At 44.2% G+C, this 20,929-nt stretch overlaps 1 protein-coding gene across 2 annotated transcripts in view; it reads left to right on the top strand.

The window, feature by feature from the left end:
• The first annotated feature begins 1,555 nt into the window (after nt 1-1,555).
• Nucleotides 1,556-20,929, top strand: part of npnta (nephronectin a) — a 31,449-nt gene continuing 12,075 nt past the window's right edge. Inside the window, exons 1-5 of one of the 2 annotated variants that reach the window (XM_028975149.1) lie at nt 1,556-1,662; nt 8,054-8,154; nt 14,655-14,747; nt 17,004-17,096; nt 18,994-19,113. In XM_028975149.1, the coding sequence (XP_028830982.1) occupies nt 1,592-1,662; nt 8,054-8,154; nt 14,655-14,747; nt 17,004-17,096; nt 18,994-19,113 (478 nt within the window). In that variant the 5' untranslated portion in view covers nt 1,556-1,591. The remainder of the gene's footprint in view (nt 1,663-8,053; nt 8,155-14,654; nt 14,748-17,003; nt 17,097-18,993; nt 19,114-20,929) is intronic. The other variant, XM_028975150.1, reaches the window with a different exon arrangement.

Below are 20,929 nucleotides of genomic sequence, written 5' to 3'. Positions count from 1 at the left end.
GTTATTTTAGGGAAGAAATTTACAATATCACCTGTCCCTTATCTGTTGAAACATTCATCTGATTCCTCTTTTACAGCTGTTTAGGCAAATTTCCACATGGATGTCACAGATTTCAGCCCTTCTTCCACTCTGAAAGTCTGGAACCCCGCATATACCTGCATTCAAGATCCTGGAAATTGATATTACATGTTGTGTTATATATGTACTGTGGGGTGGTGGGTGGAAAATGTTATGTTAAAAAAAATGCTAAAGATTTACTGTCAAAGAGCGGTTTTCTCAATAATTTGTCTTGGAGGTAGGGAGTTGTCTCATACACAACACATTTAGAGGAAAGAGGAAAAACATCCGACATTTCAGGGATTTGTTTTGAACAGATTTCTTCTCTCTTGCTGGTCTGGTTGCTTTGCTCATTATTCTGGCCAGAAGCCTCACGCTCTTTCTTATCAGAGTCCTTGGGCATGTTCGAGTCAGCTTGAACATGCAGGAAACTTTTGTCCGTTGCTCTTTCTCTCTCTCTCTCTCTCTCTCTCTCTCTCTCTCTCTCTCTCCAGTCCAGTGAAAAAAAACATGCCAATGTGAACGTCAGGACCTCTGTAAATATGCGGCCCAGGTTTCAACACTGCATCTTCCCCAACCATGGCTACAACATCTAAAGACTGTGGGGAGAGACGTGGCTCCTGGTGATGGCACAGGTAACCTCAAATTCAACTTTTATTTGTCACATACATAGTCATACACGGTATGATATGCGGTGAAATGCTTTAGCGACTGCTACAGACCACAAATTCAAATTGGCCGAGCATGTCTCGAGTCTAGAACCTGGCTACTTCAAATGTCTCTACAAATTGCTTGGTAGCCAAAAAGAGGGTGATGCAGTTAGACCAGAACCCTGGTGGGTGGCCAGCGGTTAAGGAAACGGCCCCGTAATAAGAAGATCTGCCGAGGTGCCACTGAGCAAAGCGCCGTCCCCACACACTGCTCCCCGGGCGCCTGTCACGGCTGCCCACTGCTCACCAAGGGTGATGGGTTAAATAGAGAGGACACATTTCGTTGTGTCACTATGTGCTGTGCTGCTGTGTTCTCAGGAACTGTCTGGGACTAATGATGGGGGTGGAGATCAGGTTTCCCTCTTGGCCTGGCAGGTTCTGTAGTGTGTGAGGAACCATCATGGTCCATCCCTGCAGAGCCTTTTCGTGTTTTACTGCATGTGCTGAATCGTGTCCTCTCCTTCAAGCGTGGATGTCAGCGTGTCTCACACGAATTCTATTCATCTCAGCACATTTTCTACTCATTCAAAGGGTAAAAACTGTGGTACGTCTGCATTTTGACGAAAGTCTACTCTTCGTATTAAACTTTCCCAAAGGGGGGGAAAAATAAGAATTTCGGGTTTGATGAAGTGGGTTGATTTTGGGTCGTGTACTTTTCACACGAAACATTGGGGGGGGGGGGGGGGGGGGGGGGGGGGATAAATAAAAACACCACCCAGCGGAGCCGCACATGCGCACACACTCCTCCTCTTCCTCCTCCTCCTCCTCCTCCTCCTCCTCCACCCGCAGCCAGCACCTCCAGTCTACCGGGCCACGGCGGCAGCATGGAGCGGTGGGTCCGGCTGGCGCTGCTCTGCACTTGCTGCTTGGCGTCCGGCGCGGACTTCGACGGCAGGTAGGTTCGCGTTGCTGGAAATGGACATTTCTACGGTTGAGTTTATGTCGTGTTTTTTTTTTTTTTTTTTTATTATTTCTTCATCGCAACTGTTCGCCGCGCAACTCCGTAAACCTCCGTAAACCCCACAGGCGCGACGAAGTTTCCAGACGCGCGTTTATATCGCCGCCAACTTTCACGCCGTTGCGTCACCCCGGACCGTGGACGCCGACCGGGCGCCGGCCGAAGTTCGACACGGAGCGTTTCGCGGGTCCCTGCACCTGCCCGGCGCTGTATTTCTACTTCTGTTTCACACGTTCCGTCGCGTCGCGAAGCTGTATTTTGTCCGCGTGTTTTGCACACGCACACACACACACACACATACACACACACACACATATATCATAACTGTATTATAATCAACTATTCAATTCTGTTCTGGCGGCTCACTGGGTTTCCAAGAGGTTTTCACTGTGAGTCGAACCGAATACGATGAGCAAATTGCGTTATTAGTTGTGGATCACGTGACCGACAAGGACACCAAAGTGCTTTCGTTAAAAATGGTTGAGATCATATCGCAATATTCTGGCCGGTGAGAGTATGGACGCAGTAAATGTGTTGGCCTGCCTCATGACCGTTCTTCGCCGCTGTCGGTGTTCTGATGGTGAGGTGGACGGGGCAGGAGGTGGTGGCCTTGCAGTGACAAATGAGAAGTGACAGCCGTGGGTGGGTTTACTCTAATGAGCCTCATGCATTATTAATGCTGCGGAGCGACAGGCTCGTGATTAGCCAATTTCCTCGCCTATCGACTCGCTCTGACACCTTTATCTAAATTCGCCGAGACGACACGACGAAGAGCAAGAAGGATCGGGGAGAGCGGTGCGGTGCGGTGTGTCTTTCGCGGAAGCCACCCAGGTCAAGGCCGAGATTTTCTTGCCATCATTTGCAACCATGCAGCCAATGTAAAACAGACAATAAGTACGTAACACAAGCAATACAGAATAACGTAATAAACAATACACAAATGCTTTTAAGAATAAATATAGACAAGAAAACAGTCCAGCAAGTACTAACACACACACACACACACAAGCTCAGATCACGGTAGGTTGTAATAGTTTCCAGCAAATCAGGCCTGTGTATGGGGTGGCTCCTGGGGAGTTTTCCAGCAGATGCATTATGTAGCCCGACATGCAACGCTTCCAGATGTCCGCCGTTCTTCAGGCTTTCGCCTCTTCGCTGAGGTCTCCTCGCACATCTTATGCGCTTCTATCAAGAAGTATCGACGTTTGGTTCAGTTAATACGTTACGTTAATGTGGTCTGGAGTAAGAGGTTTAGGTAGCCTGTGGGTCCATATGCCACACGCGACGCCATCTAGTGGAGCTTCGTATCATGCACTGAAAAGTGAGCCTTTTGGCAACATAGTTGTTTTTTTTTTTTTTTTTTTTTTTAGATCTATCTAAAATAACCTGTTAATGGGCAAGTTGTCTGATGCGTGAACCAAAGAATCCTGTTTACTTCCTCTGCCACTGTCCAGCTGTCACCGCAGTCTCTAGTTTGAGTGTTTGGGGGCGCTTTTAGGCTTCTGGCTCAGTATGGAGGCAAACAGCACCCATCCTAAGATCCTAAGATCGTTAAACACAATGATTCATATTTTTCGCATTTCACAGGCCTTATAAATACTGCACTCCATTCCAGATGTGATTACTGTATTCTGTTAATAGACGTTTGTCTCAAATGCAAGTTACGGCGTGGGTGTAAATTGCCGGGCGAAATCCTCGCCTTGTCTCGTTTAGGTGCTCAAGCTCTGCACGTCTGCATGTCGCCGATCTACGCCGGGAACGGCGGCTGATTAACGCCACCGCACCCCTCCCCTTCAATCAGGCTGCCACATCCAGACAATGGGGGAATTTCGGAGGCCCCGTACGTCATTCCCCACCTTTTTACACAGAGGTGTCGGCAATGGCAGAGGCTCGGTAATTGTGCGCCATCACTTTCGGCACGTTGCTGAGGGAATCGCGCCATGGACGTCACCCAGAGTTCACGGCGGGCCGCTCTGGCACGCGATTCCGCGCCTCGTGGAAAAAAAAGAGGAGCGGCCGGTTTGAAATACGACACGCGGTACGCAGCAGTACAACGCCCGCTCCAGCTGCAGGCCCGCTGTGCCAAACTGTTCCCCAAAATCTTTCCGAAGGAGGCCTTGACATTAGCTGCCGCCGCACGCGCTCATTTTCACATCAACACAGCGGCAGAGCAGCCTGCCGGTCCCAGGTCACTCTCTTCTGGTGATTTTCCAATTTATCATGCAATTACATTTCTGCATTAGCGCTTAGTGTACTAATCAACAACTTGTTGATGCCGGAGGGAAAACTTGCCTTTTGAAATTCCGCACTGTACGCTCCTGTCCACTTGAAGATTGTGCAAAAAGGCAGAGAAAAATGGTCGACCATTATTCTCTGCCCCGAAACACAGAGGGGTCTTCCCCGAAGGTGCTGAAGCCACGCCCCCTTTTCCAAGCATCATTTACGACTAGAATCGGAAATCTGATTAGCGAAGGACAATGTACAATTATGTAAGTGTAAATAGTTTCATCCTCCTTGTTCAGAAATGAAGTAAGAATAGGTCCATAATAGTGAACAAAAATAGCTCCTGCTGGGTCCAAAATAAGTTTACATTCAATGAAGTCCTAAAATAGGGCTCAAGTTCAAAAAGGCTTCAAATGTAAATGAAAAGAATGTCTTTGGTTATTTCTGGACGCATTGTTGTAAATAGTTTGCTGACATTTTACATTGCAGTGCAGGATAAGATGGACATGCCCTGGTTTCCACTTCCAGCTGTCGAGAAGAGACACTCCTGCCTTTGTTTGCTTCTACTAAATAAAAAATGTCAGAAAGCTGTAGCAATTATTACAAATTAAGCTGAAGACAAACTATCATAATTTATCACATATAAGGTACTGCCTAATGCCAGTTAAATAGGTTTACTGATTTACTCTTTTTATCTGTAGTAGTACTACTTCCCCTATTATGGAAGAAGACGAGATAGGACAGGGCACTGTGAAAGTGAAGTGATTGTCACTTGTGATACTGTGATACACTGTCATACTGTGCCAGTAGTGGTAGTAGCCTAGTGGGCAACACACTCACCTATGAACCAGAAGACCCAGGTTCAAATCCCACTTATTACCACTGTGTTCCTGAGCAAGACACTTAACCCTGAGTGTCTCCAGGGGGGGACTGTCCCTGTAACTACTGATTGTAAGTCGCTCTGGATAAGGGTGTCTGATAAATGCTGTAAATGTAATTCTCTGGTGTACTATTGCAGTTTAATGCATTTGATTATGATGCTACGTAAATGTTGTTAAGAAGGACGCATACACACGACGTCACGAGACGGGTTTAATACATGATTTCACGGCCTATCCGTGGGGGACTGGCATCCTGTCCGCTGTCTGCAGGCATGCCCCGCTGAATGGCTTCTCATCCTTGAACGCCACTGGAGATGGGGCCGTGTGGCAGGCGTCCTCGGAAACCCATCTTGCGCGTCAGGACCCTGCGGAACAAGAAGCCAACAATGGCCAGGGACAAGGGGGCTGGCGGCGTCCTCGGCAGCAGGTCGTTCTGTCATGCTGGCAGGACATGGCCAGGATGAAGGACGCATACGCACGACAGCACGTGGTTTAATACATGATCACATGACAGGGCCCTACGCTCCAAATGGATTGTATTCAATTTACATGATATTCCAAAATAAAAATTCTGGGTTGACAATTTCTAATCATCAACATTATTGACCAATCAACTAGCTACAAACTGTCTCACGTAGGAACAGGTGTAATAACAGAGTTACTAGCCTAATGGCTAAGACACTCACCTGTGAACCAGAAGACCACCAAGTCACAGGTTCAAACCCCACTTACTATCATTGTGTCCCTGAAAAAGACACTTAGCCCTGAGTGTCTTCAGGGTGACCGTCCCTGTAACTACTGATTGTAAGGGACTCTGGATAAGGGCGTCTGATAAATGCTGTAAATGTAAATGAAGGAGCAAGAGAACCACTGATGCTAATATGCTAAGTAATAACTTGTTAGCAGTGGGGATAAATGCTAACCAATGGCACAGTTCATCAGCAAGACGAAAACCTCTTACAGAGTGGGTTACGTTGTTAGAACCGTGGTAATATTGCTAGTAATTCCAAAGATAGTGGTACCAAAATGTGGCGTGTGTGTTTGTCTGAGACAAGTATGGTTTGGTAATGTTCAGGGAATTCGCTTGTTCTCTTCGGTGACAAACATTTTCCCATCTGTCACCACCTCCTGTTTTTCCACTCCCAGTGATGGGCAGCAGGAGTGGCATTTGCATTTTTCCAGTTTGGGAGTTGATAACTGGATTGGATGGAATGGATCGTTCCCTGAATACACAATGTTGCTTTCAGTCACACACACACACACACACACTTTCTCGCTTCCTTTTCATCCCCCCACTCCCCTCCTGGCGGCAAAGTCAGACAGATCTCAAGTCTATTTTTAAATCACATTTAAACCACATTTAAATCACCTTATTTTCAAGAATGCTTTTAATCCTGTACTGTTTTTGCCTTGCATCCAATCACCTTACATCAGTCCCTGGCTCTCAGATAGGTAGTGTTTTCTGAGGCCTTAAAAGGTTTTCTCTCTGCAGAAACGCAAGCAGCCATGTGTGTGTGTGATTTAAAAGTAAGTACTACTGTCCTCTTGTGCCAAGAACTTTGCTGCACTTTAAAACTGCATGTTTCACAGACACAACCAGACACACTGGATCGCTTAAAATAACTGCACATCAAAGTCGGTGCCTCAGTTTTTACTTCACTTGTAGCTTATGCTTCTGTCTCGCTGGATGTTGACGGTACCACAGCCTCACGTGGCTGAATGCTGCAGTGGTTTCGTTTAATATCTTCGTCCAATGCTAGACAACAAGAGTCTAGAGTGGACTTTCAGTCGAACCAGATGTGCATGTTCAGAATGAAGATGAGATGATTTGCTGCTCTCTCCATATAGACAAAGCCAGACTGATCTCCTGACCAGACACAGTGAAAGAAAATCATTTACGGTTGCTCAGATTGTGTCAAATGTTTGTTCTGGACCTTCAGTGTCTGAACCAAAATGTTCACTTGAGGCTTTTTGTCAGGGAATATGTCTATAAATGTTTGTAAAGTTTGACATCTGCCTGTTTTATTAAAATAAATGATTACATTATTGAGATTGTTGAATTGCAACGGAATTCAGAGTGATTGATAGAAGTCATTGGCAAACCTGGAACCCAATGGAAACCTCTGGCCAATCAAAGAGCATGCAGGTTTGGCATGTCGCCATTTTCAACTTCCTGGCCGAAAATGTTTTTCTCGAACTGCACTTCTGCAGCTCAGTGATTAATGTTGAGTGAAGTTAGAAGCTGCCTTAAAATGATGTGAGCTTTGCCACTACAACAGTTGTGTGGTGAGATGGACATCAGAGCCATACATGAGTTCACTGTTCACTACACTGACACAGAACGGAAGAAAATGAACAAACTGCTTATTTTCCAGAGGATCACACAAACACAAAAAACGTGTATATATTTTTTATGTATATAGTTCATTTGATAGTTCAATTGAATGTGTACTTACACACTTTCACTAAGGTTTAGATTTTTAAGAGATGTTTTGTTTGTCTTAATACAATTTTCAAACCCAATCGTGATAGTTATCAGTAAAGAAAGCATTTCTTTGGATAATTTTTGAGAATGATTTTGTTATTATTGTTAATATTGTCCATTTTCACTAGTTCACCAAGTTTGGTCTTTTATTTACGTGTTCGGTAGCTGTTTCCCACTGAGAGTCCTGCAGTTAAATACTTGAAAGAAACAATCATAGACCTAGACTTGCCCTGCATCAACAATGGTGAAGTAGATAGTGAGCTGTCAATCATGCTTGCAGGCCCCTCCCACCTTTAAAATGTAGATTAAATAATTACACAACAACAAAAAGGGTAGTTAATTCCTCCTCTCCAATGTGCAGAAAACTAGCATACATGTTCATGTTCTTAAAGATATACTTCATTTGACATTGTCAAACGGTTTCCATGGCAACACCATTAATAGAAATTAAAGTGAAGTGATTGTCATTATGATGCACAGCAAACCGTGTACACAACGAAACACATCCTCTGATTTTGCTGAGCAGAGGGCTGCCATGAAAGGCGCCTGGGTGGGGGCGGTTTGGGGATTCGAACCGGCAACCTTCTGATTGCGGGTCTGCTTCCTTACCCGCTAGGCCACCACTGTTATTAGTTGATTAGTAGATGTTATTATTTGGTTGCCGTGACCCTTGGATACACTGGTATCGATGCTGTAAATTGATGTTGGTTCGTGAACTGATGGGTGTGTCTCCTGACAGGTGGCCGCGGCAGATGGCCTCATCCAGTGGGCTGTGTCGCTACGGCTCGCGCATCGACTGCTGCTGGGGATGGACGCGGCGCTCTTGGGGCCACTGCCAGCGTGAGTGACCAGTGCCATTTTCGGCTTATGGAGCTACCAGGGGTCAGCTTAGGGGCTTCAACCTTTAACTGCTTTAACCTTCACCAGCAGCCACAGCCATGCAGTATACACTCAGTACAGCAAGTCCACATGAAATGTAATTTTAACAATTACATCATAAAAAATGTCTTTGTATTCACAGACTCTCATACCAATTTTGGAGGAGTGTTTGCTCTATCATTATGCGCTGCTTAAATAATGAATGCAAATGTCTGTGACCTTGCTGTAAGGAGCACACACTTATACTGATGTGCTTCTGTGCCATTTATATGTTGTCCTGTAATACTGATGGCTGAAACAAAGGACAATCTTTGGGGGAAAGATTGCTTCATAAGCTTTGCACTATTGTTCAGGGTTAAGGGCTGCTGGGCTACACAGGCTCTTTGAAACCAAATACGCAGGAACTATTTTTTTTAAGAGGATGTGAAGCAGGCACAACTTGATGACAGTCAGTCAAATCAGTCAGCATATCTTAAATTTAAACCTAAAATCATTATTCTGAAAAAAATGTAATCTTTTTTTAATCACACGCTTTTCAGTCATGACATTCATTTGTGGCCAATTGAATTTTCTTTCTCTGTGGAATTTAACTTCCATTTTAACCCAGTCATTCCATGTTCTCATATCAACAAAACAAAGTTTGCATTTTTAGTTACAGATATCAGTGTCAGCTCATCTCTTTAAGTTTTTAAAAGCACCGTTTCATGCGTATTGATCACCCCCTCCATAATATTCTAATAGGAGAATCGAGAGTATGTTGAGTTTTATTATCACCTATATTATTATTATTTAAAATTCATACTTAATTATTAACCTTCTTTATTCATGCAAAAATCATGCACACCTTCAGATTAATGATACTGAAAGGTTTAAAATTTAGTGATTTGTTTCCTATTGCTCACATGCTGTTTTTTAGTTCTGAATCTGTTCTGACTAAATTGTTTCATATGTTGGAGGAAATGATGAACTGATTGACCAAACCAAATTTTCACAGTTCCAATGAATCTTGCCATTGTCATCTTGAAAGATGCTTGTTCAATTGGGAAAAAGAAAAGGCCAATTGATGGAAAAGTGTGGCCATTCGGTATCTTCAGGTAGTCAGATGACTGGATTTTATTGCCACATAATGTTGCTGTAGCTAGACCAGACTGCTGCAACTGCAGATTATGACACCGCCTCCACAGGCGTGTAGAGTAGGGCCATAGGGACCGTGCATGATGGGTGCATTGCTTCATGCACCTCCCTTCCTCTTGTTGCATCGTTCACGTGGAGTTGCTTATGCTTTCACTGTTAAACAGCTGTGAATTCAGCTTTATTTTTCTACGTTTTCCCCTTTTTTCCCCCTTGATTTTTTACACCAATTTTAGCCATTTTTTGACTGTCTTATATGTTTAAATTGATTGATTCAGGCCAATCATTTCATTCTTGAACAATATTTTGCCATATGAACATATTAATCACTGTCATTAATCAAAAGTAAAAAAAGTTTCTTGGCTATTTGCTCATTTAAATTCAGGTGTTGGCATTATTTTCAGGGCAATAAAAATATATTTAATATAAGAGTACATCCAGACCTGCATGGTTTGTGTGCACAGTGTTGAATATAATAACTGTTGCTTTGCATCAGAAATGCACAGAAAAGAGGTTGCACGCTTTTGTAATTGGTCCTTTTTGCATTGCGCAGTGGTTTATGATACAGTACAGTATGGTGTGGGTTTTTTTTTAAAGCCATGATCCTGCAGAGTGTTTCACTCCTGAGCAGGAACCAAAAAAAAAAGACAGCTAATGTCTCTGGAAGACTACTGTCTCATTAGTCAACAGTCTTGCAATCTTGTTTATGGGCCGTCCTGTACAGCCCAAGATTTTTCATTGTTCCTTCTCTGTGCATCACTTGCCATGATTGATGGGTCCATTTTTCCTTCTTAGTAGAAAAGTGATCCAGTTTGGTAGAGCCCTCCCCCCTTCTTGAAGAACCTTGCAAAGTGTAGCGTACCCCACTGCGCAGTGGAAAGGGGCTATAAGTGTTTTTGCTTTGCTCAGCACTAACCCGAGGACATGCTGTAATGAATGGTAAATGGCTGCGGATATTTGCTCGTCCTCCTCCTGCAGTGTGTTGCATTTTGTGTTTTACATGTGTGCGAGCGCATTTATCCAAATATGTAAATTTTTAAATAGCACTTCCTTTATATGGCACTGCCACTCTAAAGGATTTCCTTGAAGCACGATGTCAAGTGTTAAAAAGTGGCTGAGTTAAAAAGTGGCTAACTTGAGGGACTTGCTTGCAACTCTACCAGAAAGTGTTTAAAATGTTTGCCGGTGGCATTGCCCATTGCTGCGGCGGCATCCTGCCACTGAGGAGGTCCTTCCCAGCTACTCTGGGTTCTCATGCAGCACGGATCCCGTTCCATGTGTGATGAGCTGGATGCTTCCTGTCCCATCTGCTCCTTGCCAGATGAAGCATATCAGACAGCTGATGTTTCCAATCCAAGCACTGATGAAACCCAGAGTGATTTTATTATTTACATTTTATCCTTCATTAATATTTAATGAAGCATACTATGTGCATCCAGATGTGCCACTGTTAATGGGTGCATATGGGCCGTTCTTATGAATTTAATTTTCTTTTCCCATGCTGTTCTTTTCGGCAGATCTGTTCCCCAGATGACAACCTTCACAAAACCAGTTCTAACAAAACTTCACTTAACGAAACTAAGTAATTATTTATAATAACAAGATTCAGTTAGTGTCCATCTAGGTAGCACATGTCCAACCTGGCGTATCCAGCACTGCTACTTTGCATTTTTTACTTGCTTTGTATGCAAGTAAAAAATGTGGACCCATCCAATATTCACAGTTATGTGGACCCATCCAATATTCACAGTTATGGCTGCAAAACAGTGTACAGTGTAATTGCAATGATGTTGCAGACATAACTGTGAATATTGGTTGGGTCAGAGAAGCTAGCATGTAGCCAGATCCAGTTAGCATTGCTGCTTTGCCCTTTTCACTGGAAATCAAATAATATTTCTTGGCAATGATGCCACTGCAGTAACATTACGGGCAACTGTTTTTATATTTTTCGACTTTCTATATTAGCCTTTACACTTTTGGTTAGCCTTTTCATTTGTTACATTTACAATTATGGAATTTATCAGATGCCCTGATCCAGAGCGACTTACAATGAGTAGTTACAGGGACAGTCCCCCTCACTCAAGTGTCTTGCTCAGGGACACAGTGGTAGCAAGTGGGGTTTGAACCTGGGTCTTCTGGTGCACAGACGAGTGTGTTGCCCACTAGGCTACTACCACTCTAGTGTTTCACTTTAAACAAAAGATCAATGTTGCATTGACATTGTTGTAAATATAATTATGCAGATTTGTGGCGCCAGCACCAGCCACATACAGCAACTGTGAATTAATCCAGAAATTTGTATTGAATGAACCGTGAGACGTATTCACACGGCCTCCGCCTGTAATCTTTTAAGTAAGGATAACCCATAGGCCCTGCGCCTTCCGCAGACTCTTTCTTTTTGTGTTCTGCACTCAGAGCCAGGGAGACGATGTGGAAGATTAGACCCCATATTAACTTTCTCTGGCGCTCGAGTGCTGTGATCCCGACGACAGATTAGGGAATCCGGCAGGATACTGACCTGTCAAATAGCTTCTCTTGGATTAAAGGACAGTCTCCTGGTTTTCGTTCCTTTGCAAGACCGGTGCTGGAACTAATGAAAATCTGAATGATCCTTATCCTTTAATCACTGGCGCTGTAAGTGGTTACCGGTGCAGTTGGATGAGACTGGTAGATAATGCATTAATGGAAAATTACATGAAAATGCCACTAGACGTGAGGTAACCATATTATTTATCTTCCTGGAGGGGAAATGCAATATTGCAAATGTGCTTGCTGGCAGAATATGAATGACTACAACCCCATTAAAGATATTAAAAGTTAAGTAAATAGGTTGACTGACTGAGTGCCAGCTCTGATTTAGCAAGGAACCCTCTCATGTGCAGGACTGCGGTTGCGGCCAGGGCAGGGGTTGTGCATGCTTGTCTGTGGTTTCAGTAAAACCCGCTTGCTGCTGAATGTGAGCTTGCTTTTCATGCCATGTTTTCTCATCACTCATCATGCAAAGCCTGGAATGTCCTTTTTTTTTTTTTCCTTTTTGGACATTTGTTTTGCAGCCCTCTACATCTTAACCAACAGGGTAGTCAGGATAAGGTGCCAGCCCCAAGGTTAGCGTCACTTATTTCTTTATTTAAATTTTTTTTTTTTTTTTTTGTCATTGTGCACATGGCACGGCACAACGTGCACCGCAAAATGTGTCCTATGCTTTTGGGATGTCACATTATCAGAAATGTCACTGGAAATTGCCTTTTCCAAATCAGATATAAACGCTTCAGACATCATGTCAAATTTGAAGTGCTTCCATACCCGACTCTTTCTTTCTGACCAGTAGAGCTGCCAACATGTTCCATGTGTCGCACTGTCCTGATCTGTATGTGAATGCTTTTTATAACACGTATTAAAGCATACACACATGATCAAATACTTAACTAAACAGCTGTTAGGAGACACAGAAATATATGACAAATACAGCCTGTTGGGCAGTCACATACACAACCTTTTAGTAAATAAGTTCAAAAAATGTACACAAATTGTGATTCTGGACTGAAAAGCATTGTTATATGTTTATCTTATTAAAATGATTCCAGTAATACTGTAATTTTCATGTATTGAAAGAGAGAGTGTTTGTCAGCTGACTGCTTGGAAATAATTTGTTTCTGCATTGACAATCACACCAGGGATTTTAAAAAAATCTATATTTAGAAAAAAAAAAAAATCTACATTATCTATATAGATTGATGGTGTCCTGATTTGGCCGCCAGATTTTGCTTATGGACATGTAAGGATGGACTAGATCAGTTGTGTTTGTGCACTGAAAGCTAATCCCATCAGTTCTAGAAGAACTGCAGCTGCTGTACCAACTGATGTGCCTACAGTACCTATACACTGGAATTTTCTCCCATCCACACATGGAACATTTGGCAGCTCTGTGCAGCGCCCAGGGAGCAGTGTTGGGGCGTGGTACCCTGCTTGAGTCTCTCTTAGTGTTACCATTACTTGTCTGATCATGTCCTGGGTCACTTATGGCACATCCTCCAGTTATCTCTCTCAGTCTCTGCAGGGTTCACCAACAGCGCACAACCTTGCAATCAGGAAAAAAAAATCATACAAATTTTCACTGCGTGATTCCTCCTTTCCCTGTCCCATTTACTGTGAGGGGTACATCCGGGACATTACGTGTGCCAATGGGGTGTGCGATGCATCACTGGCTTAAAAAAGCCGACGAACATTTTTAGATATGGGCGCAGGCCATCTGATGCTGTTTGAAGACCTGGGTAATTCCCCTGGGCCTAGTTCTTTAAATGAACCAAAGGTAGAGAATGGTGGGGATCTGCCCACAGCCCCATGTTTAAATCATTTTTTACTATACAACTTTTGTGGACTTCATTGCAGTCCCATCTTGACCATGTAAGGACCTGATTTGGACATGTCTTGATGTCTAAGGTTTATTTCAGTCTAAGTTTAGTCGGGACTGTTCAGGACGGCGCTGACACGTCTCCACTTTGTAATAGATGGCTTGATCTCATGCCTGGTGCTTTCACAGCCTGCTTCTTCAGCCCTGTGCCACAGCAGAAGTCAGAGGGAGTGTTAGCAGGGCCGTCCAGAACTCATGTGCACATGCAGCCACGAATGCAGCGACTGCAAACCAGCTGTGCGCTGATGTTTGCTTTGAACTCTGAACATTACTGAGCCTGATCTTTGAGGCCTAATGCAAAACTGGCACAATTGCTAGGAAAATACCGACACAGGCGCAGAGAGCATATGAACAGACACGGTGAACACTTTTCAGGCTCTCTGCACGTGGCAGGGGATGTGCAATGGACTGCTCCAGTGGTCCAGTATTATGACAAAACTAATGAAGCTTTTAAAGGAAATTAGTTGCACTTGGCTGAAGGCCCTTATGTCCGTGGTGTTGTGCACACTGCAGTGAGGTGACCGATTAGAGCCCGACTAACAATGCTCCCTTTGCTCACTCTAGGAAGAAGAAGAAATAGCTCCCTGACCCACACTTTCCATTACAGCCTCCTTTTGTTGTTTCTCTCCTGGCACTGTCTGCCTGTGCAAATTCAATATCTGAGCAGGTGCCCAGCAAATTGTCATAATAAACTAATTCTCTTCTGTTGACTTCATGTTTTTTCACATACATAATTAGCAGATGCTGTCCTCTGCTGTAAATGACTGTTTTTCAGTGAAATAATGCATGTAGATTAACAGACTCATATAGCGTCTATGCACCAAGGACTCATCAATTATTGATTAATATGCATTGGTCAGATGTGCAGATGCGTGTATATGTTGTGAGTTGTCTCACTAAATGAATTTGCCATCCACAGCCCTCTGCCAACATGGCTGTAAGCACGGAGAGTGTGTCGGACCTAACAAGTGCAAGTGTCACCCTGGCTACACGGGCAAGACCTGCAACCAAGGTAAGGTCTTCAGGCCAAAGAAATCGTGTGTTATGTAACATATGTACATGGATATTATATAGTCTGAAACAATATAGTATTCAGCCACAAAGGCTCAAGCTATTGGTTGAGGAACAAGGCGTATGCTTTGAGATTCATTTTGCAGACTTGAGAAGGTTCCTGGAGAGCTTGGGCACAAGTTAGATACAAAATCTCTGCTGAAGGGACAGGGACCTATGAAACTCATAAACTTAATTCAGTTACATTTAACTCTTGAACATCCATTCCCGTGTTGATTGTTTTTGTACAGTTTTCTTGTTCATTATGCATATTAGAATTTGGAAGAGGTTGGGCCCAAACTTGTAGTGGATGTTTTTTAATTCCACTGAAATGACTTAATGTTTCTGAAAACTGATCGGGGTATCAGACAGAGCAGCTCTCTTGGCTAAATATCTCATTTGTGTTACTTACCTAACAACAGTAGAGGAAGAGCAGTCCTGAAGCTGTGGAATTCCTGCCCTGATGGGAGTGAAATGGGAGAATGTGTAATCTTAAAAAATAAAAAAAAAATGAAAGAAAGAAACAATGAAAGGGTTGAGGAAGACAAAAAAAAGAAGAAATAATCCCCCGAGGAATGTTTTAAAGGAGTCGTCTCTCATTTCCCCGCTGTGTCGGTTCAGGATGCTGTGGCTAGACAGCTCAGCGCCACTTTCCTGGCTGTGAGCAAGCCGTGGCGCACTCCTTTATCATTCCTCACAAGGAAAATAAGGTTAAAACTGTTGAAAGTGAGGAAATACTACAGTCCTGTGCCAACAGACTCCTTGTTTGTCTAACAGGTAACATTACCTCTGGCTTCAGCCTTGTAGCCTCCTTGTCTTTTTAAGCCTGAAAAACTCGAGGTGCCTTTTATTTAAGCCTTGGTTAAGGAATTTGCTTAAGGAGAGATTTATGGTGGCAGTTGCTTGTGCATTTTATTGTGGGGAAACATGGAGCCATTATGGATATGACCGGTGACGGTTATAAGACTGTTGACATCTTTACAGTGGTACCTGGCAGTGGGTGGGATCATTTTTTGATATGTAATATTTTAAAGCAAAAATTGAGCAGCTTTTACAAGGGCCAATTTGTGATTGCTAGATGGTTGGTGATAGTATCTTCAAAACGAGGTCTGCTGTGCCAAAAGTGGTCCAAGGGATGAAAACAGGTGAACCAGAGACAATGTCATGGATGACCAAGATTAACTGAAGCTGTTAAAGCACAGAAACATCACGTCATTCAAAACCAACCAGTAATTGGTATTTAATAGCATTCCTACTGAAGCCTGTGTTAACATTGTAACATTGCAAATAACACTAGAAAATTGTTGAACGCTATAGGAATGTAGGAATGTGATGAAAGATGGCTTGAAACTAATTATTGTAATAAGATGATTTTAGCTATCTTGGGAGTAGGGAACAGGCACAATTTCTGTTAGCAGAACCCAGTAGTAAACAGCTAGTCAACAGCTGCCAAGGTCCATGGTGTGTAAAAGTCACCAACCCTCTGCTAATAGACGAAGAGTCGTGTCATGGAATGGGTTTCCATGGCAGATCAGCTGCACACAAGTCTTGGATGTTTAGCACATCGACACTGGACTGTGGAGCAGAGGAAACATGTTGTTCAGAGTAGCGCAATGTCTGTTTAATGGTCAGATGGGTTAGTCGGGGTTTGAGCATTACCTGCCTGACTGCGTTGTGCCAACTGTGAAGCATGGCGGAGGAAGGTTAATAGGGTGGGGCTGTTTTTTTAAGGGTTTTGGTCCTTATTTGGTTTGGGACCAGCATAACTGTGCCTCAGTGCGACTGGGTGAGTTGACTGACCCGCTCAGAGCCCTGACCTCAACCACATTGAACTCCCATGGGATGAACAGGGATGGAGACTGTTAGCCAACATCTGTACCTGACCAGCTGTACAAATGGAATGAGCATAATAGAGAGCAGTATAATCTGAAAATGAATCACTGTTGACTGCATATTGGTACTGCTGAATTTTCTCGGAGACCAGACCTCGGTTTGAAATGCTGATAAAATCGTTTGGCCTTGACAGGAAAAGGAATGCTGCTGACACAAGGAGACGGATTTTCCTGAGACTAATCCTCTTTTCTGCATAATGTCTTTCAGGAATGGGATTTGGGTAGAAACGTCTGAACTTTTTTTTTTATGTCTGTGCTGTCTGCTGTTTTAACTGTTCATGTGTCTATTTATGTCCCCTTTTCCTTTCCCTCAACCACTCCTAAAGAAGAGCAGGAGTATGTTACGCCCCCAATATGGGACAGTCACCCCCCTATCTTTCTTCCCATGGACCACCAGCCTACAGGTGTTCAACCAGAGGGTGAGCTACTCCACTAGCCAAGGGGGACAGTCTCGAACACCCTCGACCTCCCCCTTCCCTGGCTGCGCCTGCATGCCGCAGTTCACTAGGCTGAGAGATGAATGCGAGAGTCCATTCGATTTCCCAGAATCGGGACGGGCATGGCTGAATCAAGCCACTTCACTTCAGCCAAAGCCCTTCCCTCTCTAATCCTCTGTCCTTCTCATGCTTTCCAGCTACACTCTTCAGTGCGTTCGCCGTACGTCAGTCTTCTGGAACTCTCTGGCCCAGAATCCTGCATGTGTTTCCCAGTAGCTGCATTCATGTCCATGTGATATCCTTCCCTTTCAGGCAGTACGGCAGTCCTGCAGAGAGCTTGAGAGGATGTTTGTGTGGCGCTGGTCCAATCTGTCTGCTGTCTGCCCCACCCTCCAATAATGTTTTTTTTTTTTTTTTTTTTTTTCCTTCCCTCTCGCCTTTTTTCGCGCCGTAAATGCCTTGCCCTTTCAAGAGCTGCACTTTGGATTTCCCGCCCTGCCGGCATGTGTTGATTGTCAGAGCTGGCTGTTTCAACTCTCTAGCAATTGCCACGTTCCCAGACTGCTTGGATGGTTTCCTGTATTCGCTCCACTGACAAGTGGAGACTTGTATGGAGAGGCTTCATTCCTTCGCCGAGTGCAGAGGTAGCCTGCCTGAGCTGGGAGAGGTGACCGTGGAAGACCTCCTGCAGCACTTGAGCTTTTGTTCGGTGGGGGCTGAGCAAATAACCAGTTCAGACTGGGAATCTTAGTATGTTAGTCGGTAAATGTTCCGTGCCTGAACGGCACAAATTGGACCTTTTTATCCATTTCACAAGAAAACCTGATGCATTCTGCAGTTGAAATAGAAAACAATGCCTTTCTGTTTAAATGTGGAAATATAATATCCAGTGACAGATCGTTTAGAGCTAAATTGTTTTCCAATTTACACTATCAGGTCCAGCTAAATCGAGTCGAACAGTGCCTTATTGAATTGATTTCAAATACAGGAGCAAAAATAGACTACGTTCAAGAACATTGTATAAATCTAGCATATTTGCCACTGTCTTTGTTCATTACTGAAAGACATGTCAGATGAATAAGTGATATTTTTTATTACATTTTATTATGATTATAATTCTTTTTTTTTTTTCATGGAACTGGAAGTGTTCGAAGCCAGCCCTCGCCAGCGTGATCTTAGCCGGGCCCGTCGGGTCAGTAATGTAGCGCAATGCCTCTGGCCGCTGCACCATTCATCTCTCAGATCTGTGTCATCTGTCCAAGGCAGATGGCTTGCAGCTCTGCAGCTTGCATTCCCTGCATACCCCCGCGCCAAAGATGGCGCCGTTTACACTGCAGCAGACGACACCGAGAGCTGCTCATGTGCTGGTGGCTAACTTTAGCCTGCGGGATCCGCTTTCATTGCGGCACAATGTAGTCTACAAACAGCCAGTCTAGGAACCTAATTTAGGCATTAATGCTAACATGGACCCATATGGCTCAAGAGGCTTCCGCTGATTGGCATTTCAGATGACTAAATTTCATTTTGTCAGGCCTTTAAGCCATTTTCCATCATTCTTAGCACAGGTGCATTTGCTGTGTAGAGTCTTTTTTTAGATTAAATGGTGCAGTTAAAATTAAATGTATTTGTCTGGACGTGTTATGGGGGGATGAAGCTGTCAGGCCGTCATGGTGCCGGTGGGGAACAGTAAAAAGCAGACTGCATAGCTCATAAAGCTGTGAGGTGGATATGTGAGCTTGAGGGTGGGCTTGTTAGGACGCCGTACCCTACAGCTCACCCACAAGCATGCTGTCGCGCAGGTTTTTACCCCTGACCCCTGGCTAATTCCTTTCCCCCATTCTTGTGTGTTCTCCCCCCCCTTCGCCTCATCTGTCTGCAGACCTGAACGAGTGTGGGATGAAGCCCCGGCCCTGCAAACACAGGTGCATGAACACGTACGGGAGCTACAAGTGCTACTGCCTCAACGGCTACATGTTGCTGCCTGACGGCACCTGCGGAAGTGAGTCTCCTTCGTGAAAGAACTCTGACATGAACTGACATAATTACAAGTTGCCTTGTGCTCCACCTGGTCGCTGCCAGGATCCCCTTTTACACCCCTTGAGGGCGCGTGCACAAAGCGACTGGATGTGAAATGGCTTCGGGGTCAACATTTTATCTTTGGACCAAAAACATGCCTGCGTTCCAAATCATTCAACTCCAAACCAGCAACATGACCTCTGTAGTTTAGAGGGACAACAGACCTGCACCGTCATGATGTTCCAATCGCAGCCAAATTTCAACCAACACATCATGATCATTTTACTAGTTTAACCTCCATGTATAACCTGAGCATCTGTAATCTCACCCCTCCAACCTCTACTCATCGTTAACATTCAGTCATCTTTTCATTCGCTTTAAAGTAATTGATTCCTTCCACTCATGCCTCTATCCTCCAATCATCTCTTCGTCCACTGTCCCTTTCTTAACCAGAATGATAAGCCAACATGAAGTTCACAAATAGCATATATGCCTGTATTTCAGATCAGTTTGTGCATCACTACACCTGGTATGCTGAGGAGCAAAGTTCCCTCCAGCCATTTAAACTGGTTGCCATGACCTGTATCCAATATCAGAAATTTATTAAAATACCAGTAAATATTTTTTTTTATTAGGTCAGATCAATGCAGCCTTGGGGCTGATAATGTGGGTGGTAAAAAGGGAGCTGTATACCGCTTCCCCATGTACAGATTGGACAGCGTGCTGAAATATGGCAGTAAACATGGCAATAAGGCAGATGTGTGACCTTCAGTCCCATAGTACCTGATTCTCGATGCTGCTCGTGAGCTTCGTGGACTCGTCGGAGGAGCCTGTGCCTGTGCTGAGTTTCTCTCTGCCTGCTCCCTCCCTCCCTCCCTCCCTCCCTCCCTCTCTCTTTAAGATGATGAGCACACACGGTTCTTTCTTGAATGTGGTCAAGGTTGAAAGTGCTGCTTTGATGCAGAGGTAGTGATATCGGGCTGTTCTTTTAGAGCCCCTGCTAATCTGATTTCAGTCTGGCAGAACCTGTAGATCTTTTTTTTTTTTTTATTTAAATTATTCACTTCAGTAATGAAGATACACACACACACATCCACAAACACACCCTGGAGTGCATAGATGTGCTCTGTCAGATATTACGACTACACACCAGACATAATTATGGAGGGAAATTGGAATAAACTGCATTTGCAGGTGAGGCGCAGCTGCTGCCGGCCTCCTCCACGCTGTAATCAGGCCGCGCGTTCCTGCCTTCGCGTTCTCTGACACCTGCAGCAACACACACGTTTCCCTCCGTTGCCTTATAAGGAGCTGAGGCTGCAGTCGCCTGACAGGGTGATTTCATGGTATTGTTATTCGGGAGAGCAGGACTGAACTGGAGAGGGCACGGCGCGGCTGGTGGGGGCAGGGGACTGGCGGAGATAAAAATCTAATAATGTGGGGTTATCTTCTCTGGCATCCATTTCCCTGGAGGTTGTCCTCCCGCAGTGATGCACTTCTGGAAAATTCCTTCCCTGGCTGTCTCAGAATGACCAGACACGCCCTCTGTCACTTTGAATAACTGCACTGGCTGTAGACTCCTGTGTTGATCAGTCTACACAATATTTAGTATATTTTTTCTTCCACATGGTATGTTAACCGGATGATAAGTCGACATTTTGGTCTTGGTCAGAAAATTGCCTTCCTAACAAATTTGACCCTGACCTATCATTGTCCACATCCGTGTGTTTTGTTGGGAAGAAGGAACATTAAATTGGCGGTCATGGCTGTCACGGAACATGTTGAAGAAAAAATCGTGA

Source organism: Denticeps clupeoides, chromosome 4 (assembly GCF_900700375.1).
Source record: "Denticeps clupeoides chromosome 4, fDenClu1.1, whole genome shotgun sequence".
NCBI classification, from domain to species: domain Eukaryota; kingdom Metazoa; phylum Chordata; class Actinopteri; order Clupeiformes; family Denticipitidae; genus Denticeps; species Denticeps clupeoides.
Note: the sequence above shows the minus strand (reverse complement) of the source record. Positions and strands in the feature narration are given on the sequence as shown.